Source organism: Helianthus annuus, chromosome 10 (assembly GCF_002127325.2).
Source record: "Helianthus annuus cultivar XRQ/B chromosome 10, HanXRQr2.0-SUNRISE, whole genome shotgun sequence".
In the NCBI taxonomy this organism is placed as follows: Eukaryota; Viridiplantae; Streptophyta; class Magnoliopsida; order Asterales; family Asteraceae; genus Helianthus; species Helianthus annuus.
Window position 1 is genome coordinate 117,374,853 of NC_035442.2, and position 19,868 is coordinate 117,394,720.

The 19,868-nt window shown below is 38.1% G+C and overlaps 2 protein-coding genes across 2 annotated transcripts; both read left to right on the top strand.

Moving 5' to 3' along the window:
• Positions 1–7,678: 7,678 nt before the first annotated feature.
• On the top strand, positions 7,679–11,023 carry LOC110884960 (serine decarboxylase 1). Its single transcript, XM_022132647.2, has 6 exons — positions 7,679–7,954; positions 8,055–8,364; positions 9,134–9,365; positions 9,444–9,637; positions 9,726–9,859; positions 10,246–11,023. Exons 1-6 carry the CDS (start codon positions 7,694–7,696, stop codon positions 10,810–10,812), a joined length of 1,698 nt encoding a protein of 565 aa, XP_021988339.2. The 5' UTR covers positions 7,679–7,693; the 3' UTR covers positions 10,813–11,023.
• Positions 11,024–16,372: 5,349 nt separating this feature from the next.
• LOC110881582 lies at positions 16,373–17,791 on the top strand. Its single transcript, XM_022129794.1, has one exon. The coding sequence runs from the start codon at positions 16,373–16,375 to the stop codon at positions 17,789–17,791; it is 1,419 nt and encodes a 472-aa protein (XP_021985486.1).
• The last annotated feature ends 2,077 nt before the right edge of the window (positions 17,792–19,868 follow it).

The window sequence follows — 19,868 nt, forward strand, 5'->3', positions numbered from 1 at the left end:
ACTTTTGTGGAATATATTTACGTACTTTGAGTACATGACGAGAGTAGATATTTAACCTTTTTGGTGCTTTACATTTGTGCAATTTCAATTTGAAATGGTGTATTTTTTTCATGGGTTATTGGATGTTAATAATCTTAAGTTTCACCTCCTGGCCGATAATAATCCCGACTTTAAAAATTCTCTCCAATAATCTCAACTTGTAAAAGTTTGGCCGCCATTGATCCTTTTCAAACATATAAGAATTTGGTCTTCTCAATAGATCCAATTACATCTAGAGACTCCTTAATTGATTTAAGTGCACCTATGTTAGAAAAGGATCAATAGCGGCAAAACTTTTACAAGTTGGGATTATTTGAGAGAATTTTTAAAGTTGGGATTATTATCGACCAACAGGTGAAACTTAGGATTATTAAAATCCAATAATACTTTTATTTTTATTATCCTTTTATACTAATAGTATTATTTTCATTCATATTGTTTAGTATAATAATATTATTACTTTTATTTTAAAAAATGATAGAGTGAATAGTGGTTGGGAGTAAAGAACAGTGAAGAGTAAAGACCGCGCCCTATCGTCTAAAGGTAAATTGGATTTAAATAATCTCAATTTCTCAGTTTGGCCGGTAATAATCCTAACTCAGTTATTGGTCGATAATAATCCGAACTGATTCACTTTTGGCCGATAATAGTCCGCCGTTAAAAATAGCTTAACGGAGTTAAGTTTTTTTCCGAATTACAAACTGATGTTTTATGGACTTTGATCAGAACGAGGATACGAGTCGATTTATGTAAAACTTAACTCGAAACAATGCTTCAAACGGCTTGATTTTTGTTAAGTGGAAGTTTAAAAACCCGAATTGAAGCATCGTTTTCGTCGTTTGGGGCAGTATTTCGAGATAAATTTTACATCAATCAACTCGTATCCTCGTTCTAATCAAAAGCCCTAAAACATCAGTTTGTAATTCGGAAAAAAAACTTAACTTCGTTAAGCTATATTTAACGCAGACTATTATCAGCCAAAAGTGGACCAGTTCGGATTATTATCGGCTAATAACTGAGTTGGGATTATTATCGGCCAAATTGAGAAAGCTGTGATTATTTAAATCCAATTTGCCTTGTCTAAATGATACAAAACGCTAACATTTTTCATAATTTGTTTAACAAAAAAAAAAATCATACACACACATATGAACCAGCTAAGTCACACATCCACCGATTCTAGCCCTAAATCTACGCATTTGTACATTATACGACTTGAACACTCAATCTCATTAGGAGGGGCACATTTCCTTCACATTTTGATGCCGCTAGGCTACAAGCCCTATGGTTTATTAAAAGGCTCCCAACATGCATGAGTGTATTACAAGACTCTCACCATGAATGAGTATATTATGAGGCTCCCAACCGAGCATGAGTATAACGGGTTGATCTCAAGGAACGAACTAGAGGGGTGTGCTTAACCGAATCATGATTAGGACAAGATCGGATCTCAGTCTCGCATAAAGCAAATTATAGGGGTAACTGAACCGAATCATGAATATGACACGATTGAATATCACAGGGTGAATTAGAAATGTAGCTCGATCGAATCATAGACTCGATCTTACGGAGCAAATTAAAGTGATAACCCAACCAATCACAACTAGAACAAGGTTGAATCTTATGGAGCGAATTGGAGAGATAGCTCAACCAAATCATATGTAGAACAAGAGGAAATATGAAAAATCTAAAGTAAAAAAGATGTCTTGTTGACTGTAAAAATATTGATTTCTTTGTTTTTTTTTTTCTTCCAAAAGTTATTGGTGGAAAAAAACCTATTAACCAAACTTACTTTATCTCTTTATTTTCTATTAATCTATTATTCTTTTAACTAGTCTACCCTATTATTTTTGTTTGAAAAAGGCAAACGAATCAATAAAGCCAATTCAAGTTGGATCTTGTTGTTCCCTATTGATTCAAGAATAGATTTTGATTTTTGTTCCAACTTCGCGATAACATTCCACATTCTAATACCATTCTCCATGCATTTCACATTCTAATACCATTCTCCATGCGTTTCACATCCTCATCCCGCATCCTACTAAAACAAGATCGAACCTTTTCCAACATATTCGACACCTGGAACTCATCCCGTTTCCGCAACTTCCACATCTAGGGCCGCAAATGAATCAAACATTCGGTGAACAATTCGTTAACTGTTCGACGGGAAGTTCGTTTGTGTTCGTTCATTTAATAAATGAACGGGCTCGAACAATAAATTGTGTTCGTTTAGTTAACCAAACGAACATCAACAGAGGCCATCTTCGTTCATTTACGTTCGTGAACGTGTTCGTTCGTTTATGTATGTTTGTTTATGTTCGATAGTTCATTAGGGTTTTTAACAATTATATTTTACTTAATACATCAAAATTAACACCATAACAAACTATTTAATTATGTTTATCAAGATTATATCAAGTATGTTTGGATAATTGGGTTAATATAACTTAGGCATATCTATGTCATGTGTAACACCTCGAATTTTTGTGTCCAATGATGTGTTAACACGTGTCATTTGTTTACACGTGGCATTGATATTAAATAAAGGACTAATATTGACAAACCTTGAAAGTATGTAAATTCGAGGGTTATAAATGTCAACAAAGGGTAAATATACTGTATGGTAACCCTAAATAAATGCTTGTACCTTCAAACGAATAAATCATGGATCGTACGGAAGCGAAACGCGGAAGAAAGTGAGAGATTACAAGCTACAGGGGTTAACTGTGTCAACATGTTTAATTATACCTCTGAGTGACCCTTTAACGCTCCCGAGGCTTTGTAACAGTATTATACGCTCACTAGAATATACTGTATAAATCCCGCGAAGTTCCGTTTTAAAACGAGAAAGTTATGACCGAATTCGTATGAGAAGGGTTAAAAGCGTCAACAGTGAAAGTTAAGGCTTTCTAAATAATTAATAAACTAAATGGGGACTTAACAAAACGGGTAAATAACACGAGGTCCTTAGTTGTAATTAACCGAGGGCCAAACCGCAAAGTTACCCCTTCAAACCCGAAAGGTCAGGTAAATCATTACGAAAGATTTCGTTATTAATGTCCAGATTCTTCTGATAATCATTACAAAAGATTTAAAAATCCTGGAATTTTAACCTCTCGCGACCCGCGTAAGGGATTGGGTTAAGTTGAGGCGGGCCGCGAGCCACCTCTTAACCGCGTCTGATCTTTACACATCAGGCGGCCCGCGTAAAAGCAGCATGGATTCTCCATGCGGGTCGCGTGGGACTCCCAGATGCAGAAACCTTGTATTCTTATGCCTTTTGAGATTGTGAACGATCAAAACACCAATTAATGAAGCATGGGCACCCCCTACTCGACCCATAGCTCTATGGGACACCTGCCCATCATCCATACTCCTCTGTAGTGTGAGTTGTAATGATCTCATGGCAATTTGAACACTATAAATAAGCACATTTGGTTCATAACAATCACACAACTCAAACACTCACCTACTGATCATTCTAAGAGCTCTCAAGCTTTCTTCTCTGATCTTGAGTCTTGCCTTAAGCTTCTGTAAGTATATCATACCTTCCATAGTTCCATTTTGCTTAGTTTAGCTTATAAACTCAACCGTCGTAACTAACGGTTGTTATAACGATAATTCACAAATGGTCCAGTGAATTGTCGGATCAAAAGTAGTTTTGAGTTGGTATTTATGTGGGTAATAAACCCCTAAAAGGGTTCCCTCTGATCACCACTCTAACCATGTCAAATGTCGAGTCAAACGTGCACTTAAAAAGTCAACAGAAAGTCATTTTGCCGTTTTGTACATAATCTGTAATGTATACGTTATGAAACCTGTTTTGGCACTCATAAAACATGATATTAAGTATATAAACTTGTTTACGCTCGTTTGAATCGACCATTTGCTATATTGACCCGGTTCGGAGCCGAATGTCGCAAAAGTTTGACTTTTGCTTTGACTTCAGTTCTGACCCGTTTTAGTGAGGTATAGATATGCCTTAGGACTCTCTTAGGACCAGGTTACATGATGGTATAGACCTCTGTGATCGGTTCATGAATTGTCCGAGTCTTTTACGCATTTCCGTTAATCGCCTAAAAGTTGACCGTAACGGCCTTTTAAAAATAAAACGAGTATTTCGGACACGTGAACGGACTATAACCTTGCTTACTAAATTATAAGCATGTCCTTAAAGTTTCACGTCAATCCGAGGTCTAGAATGAGAGTTATGCTAAAAAGCGCAATTAAAGTAAACTTTTGTAATTAACGGCGCAATTAGCATAACGCCCATCTAAACCAAGATTTCGTCACCAAAACTTTTACCCACTGTTATAAAATAATATTTTTGGAATTTTAAAGATTTTTAATAATTTTTACCTTGCTCATAACCTGCGGTTATGGCTACGGTTCGGTAAATACCGAATATGCCCTTTTCGGCCAAAACTTGAGTTCTACAAGGTCTTTTGACCCGATTCCAGTTGCTACTGATTTTAAATAATAAATAAAGTATTTTAGACTTTATAAACTGTTCGGGAAACTCAGACTTCCTGTAGAACTCGAAAAGCTCTTTAAAAGTCTTTAAAATGACCAGAAAACCCTCACGGGGCATAATATTAACTTAAACTCGTTACGGGCATCACGGAAGGTATCCTACTGATACCACAACCTCTTTAAGGCATATTGACTTAGGAAATAAGCGTAAGACTCTCATGGTTAACCGTTTCGCCTATTGCGCGCACGGTTCGGCTTATGAAACTAGTTTTCATAAATTAGCCGATACGGGTCAAATTATATTATTTGGACCCCAAAATCCAGAGTGTGAACCTTAGACTTATATAAAACAAGTCTCTGAACTTGTTGGGTCAGAATCACACTCCATTCTCGGTTTTCGCCTTTTCGCGCGATTAAACCGTATTCACATATCGGAACCAACCGGTCTAGGCTACGACCATTAAAAAGACTCGTTAGGATTCTAAGAGGTTAACTAAAACCTTCGTTCCAGATTAGGAGCCCAGTAAAAGCTGTCGGTGATTTAATCAAATTAAGGAAATATACTTGCAAAGGTAAATACTTTTAACTTATTTCCCCTATACGGGCTTGGGATACAGTATAATAATACCGCTTGATTGAGCATCATACCTTTCCACCGCTTAGGTGGGTAATTGAATAATATGATCGGCTCATTTAAACAGTTTTGTTTCTTAAAGGCCTTTGGGGGGTTAATGACCGTTGTCCCGGATATCCTTGGCATCATTTTACGAAATGGCCACGACCATCGACATCCCGGTGTAGGCGTACACCCGGTATATATTGTCGACATTTAATTAAAAGACGTAGCCGTTGGTTTCTATACTACGGTTTTACGCAATGTGGTGTGTCTATTAACCTTTAACCCGGCACGATCCGGGTTACTGAACGCATAAAAGAACATGTAATATGTTCACAAGATTTTAATAATTTTCCCAAGTTATAAAAGAGTTTGTGCCTTGTGCATTCAAATCAATTTTAAATAAACATTTTCAAATGTGTCAGTTAAATGTATTTACCAGTGTAAACTGACGTATTTTCCCAAAAAGATTAAGTGCAGGTACTATACGAAATTGGCTGGTATTAGCTTCCTAAGCATCACGAATAGTCTCGCAAACTCGATGCCGTATCTGAATGAACAATATTTTTATTTTGATCCGCTGTGGATACATTCGACTTCTGTAATATATTTGATATTACCACCAGAGGTTGAAGTATATATTTATCTTTAAGCTTCCGTTGTGCATTTATATAATTGTGTGGTTTGACTATATTGTTGCCAACTACGTCACGGTAATCCCCCACCGGGCCCACCGGTGATACACGTGGAAATCGGGGTGTGACATCATGTCTGTGATTATTTGTGTTAGTTTTTATTATAAGGCTTGTTTGTATTCGTTTGCGTTCATGAACGTTCGTTTGTGTTCGATTGTGTTCATGAACGTTCGTTTGTGTTCATTTGCATTCGCATTTGTCCGACACCTAAAATTCACAAACAAACACAAACATGTTCATTTTCTTATTGAACAAATACAAGCAGAAAATATCGTTCGCTAAGTGTTCGTGAACACATATTTTACTTAACAAATGTTCGTGTTTGTTTACTTCGTTTGCAGTCGTATCCACATCATAAACCAAACCGATAGAATACTGATATAAAGAAAAGCTTCTATTTTGATAAATATTTTTTAAATCACCCATTATAATTTATGATAATAATAATCATATAAAAAAATTTCACCACCACCCTTAAATTCTAACACTATTTATCCAATCAAAAACTTACTTTTTATAATGTAAAGAAAAAGAGTTAAATACCTGGACGATATCTGTGATTTGCCCTTTTTTCACATTTAGTCCTTAGCTTTTTAAAATTACAGCTATAGTTCCCAACTTTTCAATTTTCATTCCCGGATAGTCCTTATGCCTAACATTAGTTAGTTTTCTCAGTTAAGAGGATGTGAAATGACAAAAATACCCTTACTATAAAACAAAATAACTTAATAGATTTATTTATTTGTAGGACCCACTCCTTTATAAAACAAAAAAACAACCCCACCCCCACCTTCATCTTGACCTCCGACTACCACCCTCTACATCACAAGCCGCAACATCTCCGACTGACAACCACCATTCTCCGTTCACCGATCCCGTTAACTTTGTCAAATGTCGTTCTTCTTCACGCCATCATCTCAACCTCCGTCGACCACCATCTTTTACGACGTCATTAACAATCAACCTCCATCGTTCATCAGCATCATCGCCATTCTCTCCACAGGTCAACCATCATCATCACCATCAACTGCTGCAATCAACCACCATCACCTCGTAATTCACTCTCCGTCAACGTCTTATCAAAGCCACTAATAGATGATTCAATCGCCATCTTTAAGCCACTAAAGTCTAAATCAACAATACCCAGATGGAAAGGTTCAATCTCTATGACAAAAGATTCTTGAAATCTCTTGATTCAGTTCATAAATCAAAGAAATTTGAACCACCAATTGTTTAAATCTTCAATATCCGGATGAAAAGTTTCAATCTTTATGACAAAAGATTCTTGATTTTTGTTGATTCAGATCATAAATTGAAGAACTGTGAATACGAGGTGAAAAGTTTCAATCTTTATGAAAAAAGGATAGTTAATTTCTGAAGATTTTGTTCATAAATCAAAAAAATATGAACCACCAATTGTTTGAAAAGTTTCAATCTTTATGACAATGATTATTGAAATCTCTTGATCCAGTTGAAAAATTGAAGAATTTGTTTGAATCTTGAATACCTAGATGAAAAGTTTCAGTCTTATGAAAAAAGATTGTTAATTTAGTTGATAAATTGAAGAAATGTGAGGTGTGTGTGTGGGGGGGGGGCAGCAGTGATGATGGCGGCGATGGTTGTTGTTGTAGTGGTTGTGGTGGTGTGGAGTTGGGAAGATGAAGTGGGTGGGGGTCTCACATAAAGTGTAAAATATTAATTATATTTTTTTTTAACTTTTTAGCTATTAATTTAACAGTAAGGGTATTTTTGTCATTTCACACGCACCTAACACCAAAAACTAACCCAGTTACGGGCTAGGGACTATCCAGGAACGAAATTGAAAAAGTTGGGGATTATATGGGTAATTTTAGAAAGTTAGGGAATAAAGATGAAAAATGAACAAACCCCCCATGGACTATCCGAACACTTTTCTCAAATAAAAAGTGTAGGGACTATAACCAATAACCTGAATACCAAAAGGACCATTACAAGCCCATTCTTGATACTTAAGAATCAACATGATCAATCATTTTTTGTCTACAAATACCAAAAAAATCACAGATCTAATTACTCCTCTTTCTCCTTTCCAAGAACCACATTCACCAAGAAGCACCAACCCACTTCTCCCAAACGCCGCCTCCACAAAAAGGTACAATCTTTATTCATAATAATCTCCAAGATCCAATCTGTATATCCCTTTAATCCAATTTTCGTTAATGGGTTTTGTTTTTTTATTTGTTTTGGGTTAGATAATGGCTGGAAGTATTGATGTGATGTTGCGTGAGCTGAATTTGGAATCTGTTGAATCTTTGCCGGATGATTTTGATCCAACGGCTGTGATTAAGGATCATGTGCCACCTGTGATTAATGGTGACAAGTTGGGAAATGGGAAGGAGCAGGTGAGGGAGATTGTGTTGGGTAGGAATGTTCATACTAGCTGTCTTGAGGTGACTGAGCCTGATGATGATGATGAGGTGACTGGTGAAAGAGAGGCTCAAATGGCTAGTGTGTTGGCTAGATATAGGAAGTCTTTGCTTGAGAGGACCAAACATCATTTGGGTAATCAAAATTTGTCTCCTTTTTGGTTATTGCTTCATAGTTTTTTTATGTTTAGGGCTCGGTTAAACAAACACCACCGACATACTATTCAGACACTGTTGACGTGCCATGTGACATGAAAAAATATGATTGGTGAAAAATGGTCATATGGGTCGTAAGAGGGTCCGTATAAGGTGGTGTTTGCCAAATCATGCGGCCTATATAACATGTTTGACTGACAGAGAAATGACTGATCCATAATGACCATTTTTCACTCTATAATATGGCCAATATGACATGTATGGACCATATGATAGTGACAATGGGCCTTGTGTATGCTTTTGAGGTTGGTGTTTGTATAGCATCATCACCCTATGCTCATATGGGTCGTACGAGGGTCGTATGAGGTGGTGTTTGCCAATCATACGGGCTCATGTAACATGTTTGGCTGACACGGAAATGACTGCTGACAAGGTCATATGACCCGTATGACTGTTTTTCGCTCTAGAATATGGCCAATATGGCTCATATGATGTACACTTTTGTGGGTGGTTGTTTGTAACGATCTTGTTCTTTATTCAAGTGTTTGGTTGTGTGTTTAGAAAGTGATTTCTAAAGCTGAAATAATTAGTTTCTAGTGTTTGGATACAAAGATTATGTTCATAAATAACCATTATAAGTGATTAATCCTAAACGTATATCCAAACGTCCCCTTTGATTCTAAACTACAGAGTTAACATGTTACGATGTTTGATCTTTAACTTTTATACAATAATCTCTAAAACAACAGGTTACCCTTATAATCTGGACTTCGACTATGGTGCGTTATCTCAGTTGCAACATTTCTCCATTAACAACCTCGGAGACCCGTTCATCGAAAGCAATTACGGGGTCCACTCCCGGCAGTTTGAGGTTGGTGTTTTGGATTGGTTTGCTCGTTTATGGGAGTTGGAAAAGAACGAGTATTGGGGTTACATTACAAACTGCGGAACTGAAGGCAATCTTCACGGCATTTTAGTCGGGTTTGTAGCTAGCTACACACGTTCTTTTTAACTCATCTAACGTTCATGCTATCCTAATAAACTTACGTAAATCGGCAGGAGAGAAGTTTTTCCTGAAGGGATTCTATACGCTTCAAGTGAATCACATTATTCTGTTTTCAAAGCCGCAAGAATGTACCGAATGGACTGTGAAAAAGTCAACACGCTTATATCCGGGGAGATCGATTGTGAAGATTTTCGAGCTAAACTGTCTCTTCACAAGGATAAACCGGCAATTATTAACGTTAATATAGGTACGTTTTAATGTTTTTATACATATTTTTGTCACTATATATTTATATATACATGTGGTTGTATTTATCGCTACAAATTCGCATGCAGGGACAACTGTGAAAGGAGCTGTTGATGATCTTGATCTGGTCATAAAGACTCTTGAAGAATCGGGATTCACAGGTCGATTCTATATTCATTGTGACGGGGCATTGTTTGGTCTGATGATGCCTTTTGTTAAACTTGTAAGTTGTTCCTGCCATTATTGCACAATTAAGTTGGCAATTTCAGCATTTCTGCTGTTGTATAGGTTTATTTGGGTTATGTTTTATCTCTAACGGGTCAAATAGACCGAATCGTAGAAATTTGTTGAAAAAGAAATGGGTCAAATGAGACCAAAGTGGCCCGTTTGACCTTTTGACCCGTTTCCATTTTAGGCCAAACAGTTTAAGCATTATAAAACACTCTGGGTGATGTTCTGCCCTTTTGACCCATTTCCATTTTAGATCATTTTATAAGTTGACCCATTTGACATGTTGGAGATATGATATGACCCAAATCGACCCACTTTTAAATGGGTCAAAAAAATTGCTACCTATCTTATTCTTGGTTCAAAACATGAAACTTTCAGGCACCAAAAGTTTCTTTCAAAAAACCAATCGGAAGCGTGAGTGTTTCGGGTCATAAATTCGTCGGGTGTCCAATGCCATGTGGTGTTCAAATAACACGCTTAGAACACATCAACGCGCTTTCAAGAAACGTCGAGTATCTTGCTTCTAGAGATGCAACAATCATGGGAAGCCGCAACGGTCACGCCCCATTATTCCTATGGTACACCTTAAACCGTAAAGGATACCGCGGTTTCCAAAAAGAAGTCCAAAAATGTTTGCGAAACGCGCACTATTTGAGGGGCCGTTTGACGAGTGCCGGGATCGGTGCAATGCTGAACGAGCTTAGTAGTACCGTCGTTTTCGAACGCCCGCAAGATGAAGAATTCACAAGAAAATGGCAACTTGCTTGTCAAGGAAACATTGCACATGTTGTAGTGATGCCAAATATTACAATAGACAAGTTGGATGATTTTGTGAACGAACTTATCGAGAAACGCGCGGTTTGGTACAAAGACGGGAAGCGTAAACCGCCTTGTGTTGCGTCGGATATCGGCCAAGCTAATTGTCTATGCGAGTTGCACAAGTGATCATTTTTAGCGTCTCGATAAACGATTAGCACGATGTTATTTGTTATGTTGTGTTGAAGTCGTGTTGGTGGTTGTAACGTATTGTTATGATTATTATGTTGACGATGTAGTCCAATATGAGGCTTGTATGTGTCGTTGTGTTGGTATTACTATATAAGATTGTTGTGAGTTAAATGCCATTTTAGTCCCTGTGGTTTGGGATATTTTGCCAGTTTAGTCCAAAGGTTTAAAACGTTGTCATTTTAGTTCAACTAGTTTTAAGCGTTATCATTTTGGTCCATTGGGTTAACTTCGTCCGTTTTTTATGTTAGCTAAAAGGGTAATTCGATTATTTTATATGGTCGAATTGCCCTTTTAGTTAACAGAATTACATTTAAAATGGCCGAAACGCCCTTCTAGTTAACAAAATAAAGGGGTTAACAAAATAAAGGGATGGAGTTAACCCAATGGGCTAAAATGACAATGGTTAAAACTATTTGGATTAAAATGACAACATTTCAAACCTTTGGATTAAACTGACAAAATAACCAAACCACAGTGACTAAAAATCTAAAATGGCATTTAACTCTATTGTTGTTGAAATTTAGTTAACGAAGTTAAGTTTTTTACTTTTACTTAATTTCCGACCCATGAGCAATGATTTTTAATACAAAGGTTTTTTTATTTATGCTTAAAAGTTTGGGAATATGCAATGCAATTTTTGTTTTTTTTTTTTTTTGATATAAAGAAAACAAATTGAAGAAATCAGAAAACTTGTTAAGTTACATCAAAACAGAAGGTAGACGGGCAACAAGCTGCGCCGCCAATCCTTTCTGAATTGCAAACCCCAACCTCCCGAACACAAACCCCTGCCCCCCTGGGGTCGAACAATTGCTGTGGATAACCCGTTGAACCCTCGTCAAGAAGTTGATGGCTTCTGGCGCTAGAGAGCCAAAAGTATCAAAGGCAAAAGGGATAAAGACATGTTGGTTCTTTGCGCAAGCTTTAGCGTGCTTATCCACTTTCTTTGATTCTGCATTTCTTGCTGCTAGTCCAGCTACAAACCCGTTTTCCCTTAAACCAACCAAAGGGGAAACCCCCGTGAGGTCTACACAAGCATGTTTCCCCCCAGCCCAGCCAAAGACGAGCAGATCCGCTGGTCGTAGAGTAGATCTCCCTTCCATAGGGTCTGTGAGGAAATTCACAGGGGCCTCTTTCTTAGCAGAAATCCCAGCTCTTCTTAAGATGTCCCCCAAAAAATCTCGCACCCAGTCATGCCGATATTTAAACCCAGGGAGCTCTTTACAGTGAACTGCGTGCTCCCCATATTTATCTATACAAGCTTTACGACATATCGGGCAGGTTTCATCTTCTGGGTACATAGGGATCATTAACCGGTATTTGAGAATGGTTCTATATTCTACTGCCGACATGCATTTTCCTAACCCCTCAATCGGGATAACGGTCAAAAATTCCTGAGCATGGGGACCCTTCAGACACTCAAACACCGCCTTCTGGCGGGGTGACAAATTAAAAGCTTCTCCTAGGCTTTGAGCGATTTTTGCTAAAAAGTGCATTACTATTGACAAATCAATAGTAATGAAGTTTTAGAAGTATTCCAATTAGGTCACTAATAAAATTTATTGTTCCAATTAGATGATTCTACTTTATTTTGGTGTTCTAATGCTAGAAATTTTACCTGAATATCTAGGAATGGCAATGGGCCGGGCTTGGGCCGGGTATTGGTAATCCAGGCCCGTACCCGGTTGTAATTCTTTGTCCCATACCCGGCCCGTTACCCGTCGGGTATTTTTCGGGTAATTACCCACCGGGTATCGGGCATACCCGCGGGTATCGGGTATACCCGTAATTTCTTAAAATGCCCGTTGGGACAAATGTGCAATTTTTACTTTGATGTTTATATAATTTACTATTTTAATGACTATAACAAATAAAAATATGGTTAATAACTTACATGTCATATTCAGGCCACATATACTAAACTAAATTAAAACGATTACTTAATTAAGTAATTGTATCAGGACCACCTAATTGCTTAAAACATCCACATAATAAAGGGTGATAGCTTTCATATCCAATATACATGCTCAAAAATAAGTTATATGTTCACTAAACACTTGTCAAATACATATCCACATATGACTATAGAGAAGGTAATAAGTACATGTACTAAGTTTATATATATGAAAATCTATGATACTTTAGGGTATTATTCGGGTAAATGGGCCGGGTATCGGGCCGGTATCACTAAATCCCATACCCGTACCCATACCCGAATTTTTTCTTTTTTTAAGCCCGTACCCGACCCATACCCACTGGGCTTCGGTTATACCCGACTCGTATGTTTCGGGTTTCGGGTATACCCGACGGGCTTGGGCTTTTTTGCCATCCTTATGAATATCAGGTCATAGTCCTACATGTCATTTATTTATGGTTAGTTGTTTATCTTCTTTTATGACTATAATTTAAATGCTTTTGGTGTAGGAGTAATTAGTACTTTCTTTCATTAAAAAATTACTGACTTCTAACTATTTTTCACGATTTTATAAAAAATTTGATAACTTTTAAGAGATTTTGAAAAAAAATCTCATGTTTTTTATTTTTTCGCATTTTTTTTAAACTTTTCTTCAATTTTAAAAAAAAATTTTAATCTATTTCGCATTTTTTTCTAACCCATTTGGCATTTATGTGCCATGTCAACAAATTTTATAAATAAAAAACCTAAATAAATGCCATGTAGGATGGATGACCTTCTATTTACGTAAAATATCTAGGATTGAAACATTAAATGAAACTTAAATGACCTAATTGGAACAAAAAAAAATGAGTGTCCTAATTAGAACACTCTTGAAACTTGGTTACTATTGTAAAAGTTTCACAAGTTAATTTTAAAGTGCGATTTAACATTAGTTTATGTATAATTGTAACGGTAAAATAACTTTTCATGAAAATTTGAAATCTATACAAATACACCTACACCTAAGGCTACACTGTGCGGAGGTGTCCAGGGCTGTGACGCCCTCATCCTCGCTTTATGCCACTCTCATTGGTCCAACTTACACACATATCAGAAGATGTTATCGCTCGTTATTGCACTCATGAAGGTGCCCTTGACGTCCCCGGTGCGGTGTTTAACCACAAATAAGTGAGTTTATGATTTTTTTGGGATTATGGTTTTAAATAACCCCAACTTTCATCAATTGACCGATAACACTCACAATTTTCGATTTGTACACCAGCACTCCCAACTTTCAACTTATTGGCCGATGACACTCCCTAACTAACAGAACCCTAACACAGTTAGCTGATGTCAGCTGCCACGCCATCAGAAAATGTCATGTCAGCTGACACATCATAAAAATATCACGTCAGTTGTCACGTCATCAAAAAAATGTCACGCCAGCTGCCACATCATAAAAATGTCACGTCAGCTGTCACGTCATCAAAAACTGTCCCGTCAGCTGCCACATCATTAAAAAAATACATCAACTACTACGTCATATGCCCCGTCAGCAAAATGGGCACATCAGATGTCATATCAGCAAAAACTAACTGGATTAAAGTTCAGTTAGTTAGCGAGTATTATCAACAAATAAATTGAAAGTTAAGAGTGCAGCTTTACATATCGAGAGTTGGGAGTGTACATCAAGCTTATAAAAAGGATAAGTACAATGAGTCAAGGAGATGACACAAATGATAATAAAATAAAATAATAATAAGAAATAAATAAATCATTTTCCAAAATCCAAAACAGAGTTGGACCATATTATCTAATGTGATATATTCTTTCATGATATGTGTTGTTTTTAACCAACACGTGTTGTTCAAACATTAAATGATTTGATTGATACTCTTATTACAACATGTGAAATTACAAAATGTGAAAACTTTATGCAACTTCTTGTTCACGATTTATATTGAATGGACACGTATAATTATTAAAGTAGATGTAGACTCTTCCGGCTTGTAGTGGTTTTTCATTTTTGCATATTTATTTTTTTTATATCATATTTGATTTATTCGTTGTTGATGCAATGCGATATGTTAATTTCCATTGGACAAGTAGGGTCTTCGTTAATTTCCATTTCAATATCTTAATTTCTTAGTGTGTTTTTATGCTTACCGGTGAAGTAGTATGATCAACATAATCAGTTTTTGAAGAGGTATGGTCCCAATTCCCTGCCTACATGGCAGGGACAACACCACTTTTGAGCATACAAGGCGTCGATATCAGCGAAGCAATCCAGAAGCTTCTAGAAACTTCTGGAAGACTCGCAGCTGGCACCAAAGATGCTCTATCAGACATAAAGGACAACACGTGTCACCACTCGCAGAACGCCACATAGGCCTGCGACAAATCAGGGAGCAGGGCTGACAACGCCAGTACGAGGTATTCAGCGTGGGCAAATGTAAGAACGCCACGTGTACCACTACACCTGCCGTGACAGAGCAGACCAAGAGGATATTCCCTTGGTCGGACAGTTGGCACGCGCCCACAGCTGGCACGGCTGCTCCTTCCTTCTTCACCCTCCGGCTATAAATAGGACCCTTCATCACTCAGGTTCAGGATCTTTTGCTCTCCATACTCACTCTATACACACACTGTTTATTTCTCTCGGAACAGTACTTATTCTCACGCCGGAGCCTGGTTAAGAGGGAAATCCCCTTTCTCCCTCTCTTAACGAGACTGACGGTGTTTACTGTTTTGCAGATCTCAAGCCATTGTTACGAGCAAGAAAAGAGGTTGAACCCTATAGACGAAATAACCCCATCGATAAACCTTGTGTTAATCGGTGTTTCATCATTGGCGCCATCCGCTTTTTGTAAAACCAACCTCATCTCTTTTCTCTATTGAAAAACACTCGTCAAAAATGGCTGAACAAACTCCCTCACATCCAGTCGACGGAGAAGTTTCTTCCTTTGAACTCGTTTCGGACACAGCACACGTCCAAAGGGGTCAAAGGAACGAAACCATCCAAGAGGGACAACTGAACAATGATTTTCCTCCTATCTTTGGGAGTATCTCCAGGGTTGTTAGCCAAACCACAGCTGGACCCACTTTCCAAACACCACCAGCAAGGATCATCAGTCAAACCACAAACGGAGCCACATTCCAAACTCCGACCGGGGTGTTGCAACAGACACCACCATCAGTGCTGACACCAAGCCATGGAGCTGGCCCCTCAGCTCCATCGGAACAAGCACAACTCAATTACTCCGCACTTTTAGGGCTACCCGAAGGGAAACTCTCGCTTCCTGGTATGCCGAACAGATGGCGTCCATAAACGTCGTTTATACGTAACTCAGCGCACAGCAAGCTCTACTCCAGGCACAAGCTAACCAGTCAGCATTTGTAACTCCACCACCAAGGTCTCTGAGTACACATACAACTCAGCAGACTAACGCGTGGAACCTACGTCCGGAGATAGGACCAGTTCAAAATGTGAGGAGACCAAGCGCGCACGACACGCGCGATACCTATGGTGAAACAGAAAGTAACTTTGTGCAAAACCCCAATGTGCAAAGAAAACCGATCCAGGCTCGTTTAGTCGCGCGCAAAATGAACACAGAATGGAATGAAGAAGAAGACGACCCAACATACAAAGGGGAAACCTCAGTGTTTAGCAGACTTCATCCAGAGCATGAAGCATACAAGCCCGCAAAGCGCGCAGGATACAACCCAAAGGCAGAGCATGACTATACCTTAAGCTATCGTCTAGACGACATGGCTGAAGATTCGAAATTCATCAGGGAGATTGCCACAACTGCCATAGACAAAACCAAGTTGCCGCATAACGTTGGCAAATACAATGGATTGACAGATCCAGACGATCACCTCCAGGTCTTCAAAGGCGCAGGAGCAACAGGTGGGTGGAACCTACCAACTTGGTGCCACCTGTTCGCACAAACGTTTGTGGGCGCAGCGCGCGTCTGGTTCGACAGCTTACCAGCAGGAAAAATTAAATTATGGGTTGACTTCAGAGAGAAGTTCTTGGCACACTTCTCTCAACAGCGGAGGCACGCCAGAGACCCAGCAGATTGTCTAAACATATGGCGCCGAGACCACGAAAGCGTGGAAGATTTTATCACAAGATATAACAAAGAATGCTTGGAGATTGGGGATGTGGGAGAAAAAATGATGCGCGCGCACTTCATGAGGGCAGTCAAGTGTGACGACCTGATGAAGCGCGTGAAAGGTAGAGACGGAGGACCCAAAGATTGGGAAACCTTCATTGAGGCCGCCAAGACAATAGCACAGACAGACAAACAGTTGACCGGTGATGACCACCGTCAACGCGCACATAACTCCAATGACCGACATGGCAGAAAGAGCAGAGGCCAGTCATGGAGGCCTTCCAGTCATAGAGAAAGAAGCCCACCAAGAGAAGATGCGCGGCACACAATCAACCAGATAGCACACAGAAAAGAAGTAAAGAGAGAAAACAGAGAGAAACAGTGGACGCCATTAACCAAGACCCCGTCGGAAGTCTTGGCCACTGAAAACCACCAATTCAAACCACCCCTACAGATGCGCAACAAAAGGGGTCAAGATCCCAATCTCTACTGTGAATTCCATAAGGATACGGGTCACCTCACCGACGACTGTTTCAGCCTGAAGCAAGAAATTGAAAGAGCCCTAAGGGATGGAAAGCTCACTCACCTGGTCAAAGGCGGAAAGCGCGACTACCGCCAAATCCAGAGAAGAGACGAAGGGCCGGATAATAAAAAACTCAGGAAGTTGGAGACCCACATGGTGCAGGGAGGCCCACGAAGACCAAAGAAAAATTACAACAAGCGTACACAAGATGATTCGTGGCGCGAGAAGCAAGTCATCTTCCCAGTTGTTAGAGGAGGCCCAAGGGAAAAACGACCAATAGTCATCCCAGGAGTGATTGGTCATTACCAGACAGACTACATCTTCATCGATCCGGGGAGCACCACGGACATCATATACGAACAATGCTTCAATCAATTTTGACCAGGAGGACAAGGCGCGCTTGGAGCCAGTAGACTACCCACTAACTGGTTTCTGCAACGAGGTCGTCTTTCCCCTGGGACAGATATCATTCCCGGTGTTACTCTCAGACGGACGAAATTCAAAAACAGAAGAAGTCACTTTCATGGTGCTGCCTGCACACTCACGGCACGACATTCTAGGGAGAGAATCACAGGGAGACTTCAGCATGATTTGCTCTGCACCACACTCGGCCATCGGATTCCCAACGGAAACAGGCATCGCACTGATATACGCAAGCAAGGAAGTCTTAGCAACAGATGAAATGCGGCCTACAAAAGCAAGTAAACCAGCGCCACGCGCAGAGGCAGAAAAATGGGTGTTGAACAGGGCTCACCCAGAACAAACAGTTACCCTGGGACCAGCGATGTCCGATCTTACACGCGCAGCGCTCAAGAAGTTGTTACATGAGAATATGGACGTGTTCGCCTGGACACCAGCTGATATGTTAATTTCCATTGGACAAGTAGGGTCTTCGTTAATTTCCATTTCAATATCTTAATTTCCTAGTGTGTTTTTATGCTTACCGATGAAGTAGTATGATGAACATAATCAGTTTTGTACTTGTATATCTGAATATGTAGCCTTTTTTTCTTTAATAATTCTTTTTGATGTTTTTAAAATTATTCTTTTTGATGCTTTTTATAATTGCTGTTTTAGTTTAACTCTTTTTAATTTTACGGTTTTTTATTATTCTATTATTTAACTAATCTTTTTGTATTATTTTACTAAATAATATTTTAAAATATGCTAAACTAGGTTAGTTCCCCGTGTGTTACACGGGTTGAACAATTCAAACTATATAGTATAGATATTTCCTGTAAATGCAAAACAAAGATAGAGACATTTACATACCATATTGACATAAATGAGTTAATATAAATGTAACCCATCAACTCGTACATGCTAATTAATGTCGTAGAGTTCGATAAGACGGCTCTAATGTCAGTTGAATGAGGTCAATCAGAGTCTATTTGATACCCTTTGTATGACTTCTTATTTTTTGAATCTTTGTATTTGATTCTAAACCTATTATTAATATTATTGATAATAATTTTAGTTATATATATCAATAATATATTTTATATATATATCAATAATATATTTAGTCTAACGTATTAATATTATTATGAATTTCGAAACTTGTTTAGCTAGGATTTAAGATTCTATTGAAGTTTTAGTTTAACAATAGGTTATTGAAATAATAATAAGAATTTGTATTAGATTAGATTAAATATTATTATTATTTGTATTAGATTAGATTAAATATTATTATTATTAGTATTATTATGATTTTAATCAATTAAATGAGAGAATGACAAGTGTCCCAAAACAGGTTTCTTTTATTATATAGTATAGATTTAATATTCTACTTAGATTAAACGTAACATTTTAACTCTTTTTTTCAACATATAATAATAATAATTTATATTTACAGATAAAGATAAGAATTAGAGATATCCATATATTATTAATGTATTGATTATTAATTTTTTTATTGAAAATATATATACTTTTTTTTTTATGAAAAACTAGAAACAAGCTCAATACGATTACAAACTAATGGCAGTGGCAGGTAGGCGAGCAAAAACTAAAATAAAATATAGGAAAATTTTTGAAGTTGTACTGAATGTCATATAAACTCGTTGCAATCGTCATGTATTTAACATCTCCTTCAAATGGTGCGTTTATTATTATTTTCACACAAATATAGACCAACATTCAAAAAGATATAGACCAACGGATCATAAGCCCCGTTCAGTTAGTCACAAGTGACCATGTGAATGACTGTGTTAATCGGCCAATCCCACTTCGAGCTCAGAATCCTTTAGGCTCCACACTGGTCTCAGCCCGTTAAACCATTTCTGGCCCAACTAGAATTCAAATGGCTACGAAGCTTAACCTGTTTCCAGGTCCGCATCTCTGCGATAATGGGCCCGGGGACTTTCCTGAGCCCAAACCCACATAAGTGAATTTATAGCCCAATCACATTGTCCGTTGGTCTTAGATGCCTTGTACGATCAAAAACCAAACTTATAAC

Excerpts from the sequence above, each read along its gene's own strand:
- LOC110884960 (XM_022132647.2), top strand. The coding sequence starts at position 7,694 with ATGAAAAATGAACAAACCCCCCATGGACTATCCGAACACTTTTCTCAA. Across the intron at positions 7,955-8,054 it reads AACGCCGCCTCCACAAAAAG|ATAATGGCTGGAAGTATTGA; the intron begins GTACAATCTTTA and ends GTTTTGGGTTAG. Across the intron at positions 8,365-9,133 it reads GAGGACCAAACATCATTTGG|GTTACCCTTATAATCTGGAC; the intron begins GTAATCAAAATT and ends CTAAAACAACAG.
- LOC110881582 (XM_022129794.1), top strand. The coding sequence starts at position 16,373 with ATGAACACAGAATGGAATGAAGAAGAAGACGACCCAACATACAAAGGG.